This window comes from Ochlerotatus camptorhynchus, unplaced genomic scaffold (genome assembly GCF_037179485.1).
Source record: "Ochlerotatus camptorhynchus isolate MF236.1 unplaced genomic scaffold, CSIRO-AGI_Acam_v1.1 ptg000788l, whole genome shotgun sequence".
NCBI lineage: Eukaryota > Metazoa > Arthropoda > Insecta > Diptera > Culicidae > Ochlerotatus > Ochlerotatus camptorhynchus.
Genome location: NW_027041253.1, coordinates 757,397 through 767,175, shown reverse-complemented (window position 1 = coordinate 767,175; position 9,779 = coordinate 757,397). Strand labels below are relative to the sequence as shown.

General features: G+C 38.7%; 2 protein-coding genes across 2 annotated transcripts; both read right to left on the bottom strand.

Moving 5' to 3' along the window:
* Positions 1 to 1,408: 1,408 nt before the first annotated feature.
* On the bottom strand, positions 1,409 to 3,604 carry LOC135715046 (nose resistant to fluoxetine protein 6-like). Its single transcript, XM_065238457.1, has 4 exons — positions 3,319 to 3,604; positions 2,930 to 3,251; positions 2,249 to 2,870; positions 1,409 to 2,176 (listed from the first exon to the last, which is right to left on the bottom strand). Exons 1-4 carry the CDS (start codon positions 3,602 to 3,604, stop codon positions 1,409 to 1,411), a joined length of 1,998 nt encoding a protein of 665 aa, XP_065094529.1.
* A 691-nt stretch (positions 3,605 to 4,295) lies between these two features.
* LOC135715041 (uncharacterized) lies at positions 4,296 to 6,105 on the bottom strand. Its single transcript, XM_065238453.1, has 5 exons — positions 6,001 to 6,105; positions 5,821 to 5,935; positions 5,515 to 5,639; positions 5,260 to 5,453; positions 4,296 to 4,311 (listed from the first exon to the last, which is right to left on the bottom strand). The coding sequence occupies exons 1-5, from the start codon at positions 6,103 to 6,105 to the stop codon at positions 4,296 to 4,298; spliced, it is 555 nt and encodes a 184-aa protein (XP_065094525.1).
* Positions 6,106 to 9,779: the final 3,674 nt, after the last annotated feature.

The window sequence follows — 9,779 nt, the reverse complement described above, 5'->3', positions numbered from 1 at the left end:
CAATTTGCTGTATACGCAGCTAGTACTGCAAAATGTACAATTTGAGGAACTTGCTTAAAAGATTACAGTGGTGAACTTTGTCCGTCTTTCGAAGGCCTTAAATGCATTTAAGCTAAATATATAATATATCATGCAATTTGACTAATTTTAAATTTCAGTAGTTTACTTTACTTACGCCGTAAGAGAAACACGGGAAAGTAAACATTTTTTTTTTATTTTATGGGCCCAGGACAAGTCTTCATTGCACAACTATGCTGAAAGCAATAAACTGAAGGATAGTCAAATTCAAGAGCAAAAAATAACTGAAGAAACCAAAGTATTGTTATTGCCATTAGATGATATAAGAAAATTAAACTAGGTTCAATTTGTATGGATTTATTTCACTTCACCACGAAAATCATAAATTAGCTCTTTTCATATGGCATTCTTGTCCGTTGTTTGGCATCCACACATGGTGAAACAAAAAGTTGGCTTTCCATAGAGAAATATCGCAGCGGCGGTGAAGGACAATCCCTTTGTTTACGTCGTATGGCGACATCTACTATTTGCAAGTGGGTACGTGAAACTAAGGTTATCTGTCACCTTGCCGGGGACTTGTTTAAATCAAACGAGTGCGAGCAAGAGGGAAACAGATTAGTGGGAAAACAATCTGTTCATTCATTCATGTGTGCTAGATAGAGAAAGACGATTAAACGTCAAAAAGATCTATATAGATGCACTGTATGCACATGATTTTGACTGCTTTTGAGAATCTGACACATCTATATTCATCTCATTGATGTGAGGAACGACGAAATGCTTCACGGATAGAAATATCCTTATACCTTTTGGCAAATTTCTATTGCTGATTATTCATAAAATGTATAAGTCAACTAATAAGCAGACGCCTTGCAAAAAGTTAATGATGATCATGTGTCAAATGAAATGTATAGGCCCTTTTTATGCGTTCTTATAGAGCCTATGTGGTTTGTCTTATGGGATGTATAAGGCTGATGTTTTGGCAAAAATGCAAAACTTAAACACATAAATAGTATAATTAATTTTCGTTTCGTGTTGATTGTTGCCCCCGTGATTTACATCTCATTGGTGGATGTTCAGTAGGCCGATTTGACAGCACATTTCGCCCCTGGTATTTTTACGATAGTGTAGGGGAAATGGCTCTAATGTTGGCCTATGGATCTAAGATTCGCCCATCGCTAAAAATCTGCTATTTATCAATTTTATCTACACGAAACGAAAATTAATTATTTTATTCATGTGTTTCACTTATACATTTTTGCCAAAACATCAACCTTATACATTCCATAAGACAAGCCACATCCGTGTTTTATTATCCCATCTTCACCTACTTTCGACAAATTGTATAATTTACTTCAAACAAAGAGTAATCGCCTAACGTTACGGCCACTCAACTTTTCAAAAACAGCTTATCCAGCCTCATAAATGGAACTTCGAAAATAGCACTCCACAGCAACGACACACTGATAGTCAGACCGATGGTTCCCCATATCCGGTAGAACATATCGATCACACTGAAATATGTACTCGTTTTGGAAGGTGCTACCGAAGCCATCAGTAGCAGCTGTATGTGTAATAGATACATTGTGAAGGATAACTTGGATAGCGGTTGCCACATGGGAGCACCGAGGAAGTCGTCAATCAGGCCACCTTTCCCGTTCACACATGCCAATATGATCCACATCACACAGAAGCCGAATACCGACCGGGACAGAGGTTCGAAGAAGGCATCCACGACGTACGAGAACTCCTGTGCATCCGTAGTGTAGATTTCGTAGTTGCCGTAAACAATCAATCCTAGCAGGGTGAAACAAGCTGCCCAACCAGCGGTCCAGTACCGCTTCGATAGGTTCACTCCGGTGTCTTTGGTCTTGTGAAGAATATATCCGAAGGCAAGTCCCCAAAGCCAAACGGCCATTCGTGCGTGCGTCGGAAAGTACGTTAGTTGGCTCTTGCGAGGATCAAAGTATGGCAGGAAAAAGCTCAATCGGAATTCATTGACAAGAAACGATGCTAGCACGCATCCCATGGAAAGCACAGCCAAACCAGCGATAACGATAAGAACTCGCTTTCCGTATCGCCACAAGGGATAGATAAGAGCCGGTGCGAGAATGTACAGCTGCATATCGACGGAGAGGTACCAGGACCACGCTAAGCACTGCAGATTTAAAAAAAAATAAAGTCTCTCGTAATGATACAATCAAATTGGAAGGATGTCAAATCAACTCACCATATTTCCCGGATCAACATAGTTCTGAATGTACAAAAGCGCTGCCCACCAATTCTTCTCACAAGCTTGCTTTAAATCGCCCAATATTGGCTTCCACAGTACACCTTCGCCCATGTAGCTGGCAAAGGACACCACAAACAGAATCAATGCTGCAAACGGACCCGTAATTCGAATGTATCGATGCAGATACAACTTCAACGGGTTAATTTTGCCGTTTTTGTCCAATCCCCGCAGCATGCTCATCGCCACCAACATTCCACTCAGCACCAAGAACGTATCGACTGCCAGCATACCGCTGAAATACAGTAGCGAAGGCGTGAAGCCTCTGATGTATCCCAATTGTGTCGGGGCATTTTCCCACAGAACAAGATTCAGTGTATCGTGAATGTGAAGCACTATGATCCAGATCATGGACAGAGCTCGGATACCATGAGCACACTCAATCATGTTTGATTTCTTATCTGCGCTCTTGGATCTTGGAACTATATGAATAATGCTCCTGATGTTCGACAGCAAGGAGAACGAGCTGTATAAAGGCTTAACGTCACGCTTTAGTGCAAGCTGTACTACTTCGTACAAGGTACTGCACAGCAGCAAACCCGCTATTATGGCACTGAATACACTAAAAATGAGTAAAACAAACGTTAGCCAACGAAATTATTGAACGTTATTGCAACTCACATGGCAGTTATCATCGCTCCATCATACTTGAACTCTTCATCTCGGATGCACAGCATCTCCTGCTCTATGAACGGTACTAGCATAATACCTTGAGTGTTCAAGTAATCACCGTACAGCGCTTGGGCAGCATCCGGATCGCAGAAATGTGGCACACACAATCCGGACACGAGTACTTCCATGTCACTCGGAAACGCTCCGATGAATGTGCAGTGTTGTCCTCGAATGTGTTCCCAGGAAAATCCCCTGCACTGGTCAACATTTCCCACCGCGTATCCATTCTGATGGTACAATCCTGACGGAATCTTACCCCACGAGTCAAACCCTACGGAGATAATTATCACATTATAAACACTAATTAACCAACATCCACTGGGATTCCTCTCACTCACATTCCAATCCGTGCCGTTCACGATTCAGATAGGCTTCGGATAGCTGCCGCATCGCAATCGTACATTGCGGATCGGGTAGCTCCTGTGCAAGCTGATCGTCGATCGCCGCTAGGTAGTCCAGAAAATGGCGGTTCAACAGCAGGACCTCTTCGATGCTGAATTCCACATTTCGTAGCTGCTGCGTGCGGTTGCGGTCGCTCTGCTGATGATGATAATCCAACTTACCACCATTCGGCAATGTGCTTGTGCTGAGGATGGACAACGGTAAAAGCCAAGCTGGCCACATTTCGATATCCTTTTCGCGGAATAAAACGCGGCTATCTCGGCTCCAGTCGACGGTCGTGGTTAAACTAATGACTCGTGGTTCACTGTTGCTCGTTTATAGATAATTCGATACGACCCATTCTCTAGACGAATTGATTGATAACATATCTCTTCCGTCTTAAGCACCAACGTAATTTTTGAATACTTTCGGAAGGAAGTAGAAGATGAGCGTCACTCGGGAGCTTAATACCAACACTCTTGCTGTATTTGCAATATTTTTCGAGCACGAATCTCACGAGGTACTTAATGAAGACAGCTGAAAATTTAACTCATAATTTCCTGCAGATAATCAAACAATGAGTTCAAGTTTCAGGTCTGTAAAACGATAATTGCAAAATGACCGTTTTCAGGTTCTAGTCCAAGTGTCATTTAACTCTTAACTATGGTTCTATGAATGATGAATCTATCATTTAAACAATTGAAGATTACTTCAAGTAGTATTATAGTTCATGTTCCCCTTAACCAAGCAGTCTCTGTAGTATTTCTTATCAATGAAATTACACCATTCATTAAAAATAGATAGCAATTTTAATGTGGAGACTGCGTGACTAAATCCGGTCAAAAGTCGAAAAACAGTCGATGAAGGGATCCCCATGAATCAAAAGATAACGATTTTATTTTGAAATAAATTCTTCTGGTATAATTTAGGTACTTCACAAACCACGTAGACTGCGTATTAGAGAGGGGATTGGGCGGTAAAAACAAACTTGAATTTATCAGGGATCAGAGATCCTCTTTTGTCGTAGCCAAATAAAATTTCTGATCAAGGATCTGTCTGAAATCCACTTTGACATAATTATGTTTCATTGTCGCATTGAACCTGGTTAAAACCCACGTGTAGAAATTTCGTTAACGGGCCTTGGCCATCAGTGAACGGTAGGGGAAGGATTAGGATGTAAACAAAAAAGAATTTTATCGAAAAGCCACTTGCTCACCCCTGGAATGGTAGATTAGGCTATTAGAAACAATTTACATGAAAATTCTTTTAAAAAAAAACTAATTAGAGGCAGCACGCTTCGATTTTCTGAAGAAAAAAAAATGTCATAACAATTTCAAATTGCAACGAAATAAATTAATCCACACGGTTATCACAACAAACTCTCTTATGACTATAAAGTACGCTCTTTCGTTGGAAAATGGGACTACCCAGTAAAGGAGTATACTGTTTTTACTCTCTTTTGCGTAAATTGAATGTACGTTAGAATCTGCATACTTTTTACACCAAATAGTAAACTTAAAAATGCGTAGTTTTGACACCCCTAACAAAGTATAAATGCGTAATTTATACTCCCACATGTATAGTTAAATGCATAGTTTTTACAATGAAAAAAAATAATACCTACGATAAAACAAATTTTGTATATCAAGTTCGTTTCAAATATTGAATAAAAATGCACAAGAGTTTTAACAGTAATATTTATTTATTTATTTATTTAATTAAATGTATAAATCCTTTCTAGATTTTATTCGCATCAATCGTCTCACGCATTTGATTACAAAGTTTATTAACTGAGAGTCATGAACTGCTCATTTTTACTTTATAGCTAAGTATTTCAACTAATTCAGTCAGTTTTATCAATGTAGCTGGTACCTAATATATATATATATATATAATACTTAAATACACTGAAAATTTTTACAAATGTATCTACTGCTTGGACTGAACTAGTACCCAAGGAAAAAATATGGCCCTCAATGAACATCATGTAGACGTTTCCCTGGTTAACAATGTGCGGACGCACCGGCGCATTATGCAGAACTGCGTACGCTGCATATTTTCCCATTTGTATAGCTAACGTCGAAGGGGATTCCTATTGATAAAAAGGTAACGATATTAATTTTGCAAAATAGCAAAATATTAAAAATACTTACACCAATCCATCGAATCAGCGGTGCTGCCAACTCTTCCTCGACTCCCAATGGCATCACGTTTGGCGGTTTTTTAACGCCTTTTCTGGACAGTTGTCCCATGATTCGGAGGCACCCGCGGACATGATCTACATTGAGATGAAAATGTCATTTAACACGTAATGAATACTCGATATCCATGATAAGTTTACTTCTGAGTGGTTAAGTTTTTTTTATTGCTTCTTTGTAATGGTGCCAATGATGCTAACTTATTTAACATTAATATGAGTAGCAACCTTACGCTGACAAGCATAATATATTTAAACTTACCATCTCGAACTTCTGTAAGCGTTCCGCTTTCAAGCATAAGGCCCAAAGAAAATATTTTCCTCAAATCTGATTCCGAATCGTAGCCGGGATTCATGCGTTCATATGCCTTACGAATCTAAGAAATCGAAGCAAACTTGATAGTTTTTTTCTTTAAGTTTACAAAATGTGTATTATACGTACCATGAAACCATTATATGATGTATAATGTGGTAGAACTTGGAGGATGGCAGTTACTGTTTTCTTGCCATGTATAAGTAGGTTATGAAACGGTTGTATGTCTGCCATCAGTGTGGATATATTGCTAAAATTAGCCGGTGTCGCATCCAGTTGTGCACATTCTTCGGACAACGCAATTATTTCGGATGATACGCTAGATGCTTCGAAAGTTTTTGGCTGTCGAGAATACTTCCTTTTACATGGTGATTTCGATCTGCAGGAATTTCGGATATGGGTATGTATTAGGCCGGAATGAGCATGCCCTGCTATCTTTCCGCAATTCTGCCAAAAGAACAAAGACCTATTTCCTAATCTACATATTTCAAACTTATGAATAGTGTTTCATTCAAGCCGTTACATTTCCACAAACTGTACGTTTTTTTAGTCGAAATAGTGTCAATTGGAATACGCACAACCTGATCCACCAATCTCACTTCGTAACTATTATACATTGCCCAAAATTGTTGCAACTCTAAAACCTGAATAATACAAATACAGTTATTGTCGTTCTCAATTAATTATATGATTTGAGTAGTAGCTATACTGAAGATCCGAGAGATGTCGCCCCTTCAGTGGTAGGAAAATCATTTTTGCAGCATGGAGAATATCAGAAAATCCACGATTTGTGACTAAACATGCATTCACAGAAGGAAACAAATAAACGAGTTTTTTACCTTATCACCATAGTCATGTACTCGTGCAATTTTTGTGCATCTAAAACTGCTCATAAAGACGATAATGAATAAAAACTGAACATTTTCATGCATTTCAAAATGGTTTCCTACCATTCCCATACATTCGAAAGTGACTGGCCCTCTGGATGTGGATGATGTCAAAAATAACAAAACATAATTAATTATTGCGTTTAAAATGCCATATGTTTCAGAGGCATATGACTTATACTTGACCACTATTTCAGGTCGCAAAGATGTACCATTGATTTAATGTGTCTGACACTATCAGGTAGATCAAATAGAATCAAATTAAAATTCACAAAAGGTCTTCTTCGCGATCACTGCGGACACAACAGTAACTTTATCAGTTTCGTAATTATGATGTAAAATTGAATTGATTTGCTTAAGATTAATTCTGCTCGTCAAACTTAATGTGATGTTTTTGAAATTTCTACTAAGTTTTTGATTGCGCTTTTGATATCTTAAAGTTAGCCTCAAACTGAAGACAGTTCATCTTACTTATCAGACCATTATTTTCCACGATTTTAGGATAGTGAGCGACAGGGTGCCTTCCATTCATTTTGGATAAAAAAAAATGTTTTATTAAATTATGGAATAATAAGATATTATAGTAGTATTTTGTTTGTGTAAGCAACAAGAAAAGACTGTGAAGTTTGTGTTTGACACATAATACCTGCCAATTTTGCTACACGAGTGTCGCAATAAGCGATTTTGTCATTTATCTCACCCACTCTTCGCTCTTCACTCTTCCCGAAGCGGCGATTAGAAAATCGCTCTTTGTGACTCTGCCAAAGCTAAATTTGCAGGTTTTATGCGTCAAACACAAACATTACAATCTTTTCTTATTACTTACACAAAATATCATTATAATATCTTACTATTCTATAATTTAATAAAACTGTTGGGGAACGGAGTACTCACTTCGATAGCACTGGCGATGTTCCTCCAACACTCGAACCTATCCGTGACCTTGCCAAGGTGATTGGGGTATGCCTGCTGCTAACCAGTATGTTTGGGCTATGGAATCCTTCCAAAGGATTTGGTTTCAGGAAATCCAACAAAATAACACACACTCGCGGTTACACTAAACACTAACTACAATCACTACATTTATTATCTGTTTAATATAACATTTATTCGCTTAAAACTAAACGTACGTTATTTAATTATACTACGCGTGAGGTCTACCGCCGTGTTTGACCTGGGATGTACGAACAACCAACTGACGAGCTCTTCCACGAACGGTCATCATCCAGCCTGGGATCGCCGCTTGCGATGATCTTCGATCGGTCCTCTCCTGCCGTTATCCTCTCCAGCCGAAATTCACCACTGCAGTAGATATCGGGTGACGTCATGGATGATGCTCTTGCGAGAGTTTTGATCTCCCACTCGTGATCTTCGTCGGTGCGCCATCCCATCTATTGCAGCAAACGAACAGCCAAGGAATACAAAACAATGACCACACAGTTGTATGGTCCGGTTGTATTGTACTGATTTTGGATGCTGGACCAGGGTTGTAGTTTCGGGTGGTTGTATACTCGAACAAAAACATTGTTTTAGGCAAAATGAATGGAAGGCACCCTGGTGAGCGATGCGGTGAACTTTGTTAGTTGGCCTGATTGAAGGAAAGGATTGCTTAAAACTAGAATGAAAAATACAGATAGCACTTCTGAAATCTTCGATCATTTCTCTTGACAGTGAGTTTGAAAACGAATAGAATGTAATTTTTAAGATGTCGCGTATAATACTCATGAATTTTTCATTTTTGGTTAAAAGGTCAGTGAAAAGGAAAGGGGTCGCACGGAGTAAAAGCCAGGTTTGCGAGGCAGATTGAGATAACGCACACAGCAAAACAATAATTTTGATATCACATCAAAGTGGATGCACTACAATCATGTCGAAAATTTCATGTAATTATTATGACCACATAAATAAACAAATGCAGTAAAAGCAGCGTAATGTCAGTTCATGCATTGTATTAATGATAATTTTGTCCTTTTTAGCAAGTAATATTACACCATATTTTCGACATGATTGTAGTGCATCAACTTTGACGTGATATCAAAATTATTTTTTTGCTGTGCATGGCCAGACTTTTTCAAGCTCTTAGCAGAAAAGTTACCACATGGTTTATCCCTACTCTCCGCAATACCATAATCGAAGTTAATTATTCTCGCATTCAGCTCATGTTCAGATACGGATTTCGAAACATTGACAAAAAATTGTATATTTGCTTGAGGACCAGAGGGACTATACCTTCCAGCACATCGTGCATGGGATCGAAAGAAATGTTCTCTGAAATATGAAAATATTTCAATGAACTGAAGACATTTTCTCGAATGATTCCACATATTGCTGGAGTAGTCGAACCGTTTTTAATAGCGGCCAGATCAAGCAGATAACTTTCACGAGTTCTTGGCGTATGTTCGTTTCCAAATTGTCCGTTGTGGAGGTCTTGTCGTGCTATGTAGCAAGCTCTACAGAACATTTTTGATTGGGGAGGCATTAGATGCAGTAGCTCATGCATGGTGGCAGTATCACCCAGAATATGAATCAAAGTAGCTCGCAAAGTATAATTTTGACCGTTTACCTTCACTTGTACACCTTGGTTGGATTGCAAGGACATAAAATCTTTTATCAGTGGTTCGACAATTTTTTCGATCCCGTACTTTTTAACCAGTTTACCCAACTAACATTTTCAGCTTTGTAAGCCAACTTTTCCAGCGTTGTGCTGTAAAGTAGCTGAAAAGAAGCTGCTGATACAGCTACAAGCAAAAGCTAGCAAAATAGTTTTGGAGAGCATTTACTCAACTTTCTCACAACCATTATTCAATTTGTCAGTCGCACTGAATAACATCAGCCAATAAACGCTAATGTCACTTCTATACACACACTACCCAACTTTCAACTTGTAGCTGCAAAACAAAGCTAACAAAGTGAATATATTACTCATTTGATGGCTTCTACACAACCAACCACTCTTGCTGAATAACATAAACATCAAAAGTGCTTTTTCAACAACTAAACAACCTGTACTCAGCTTATAAA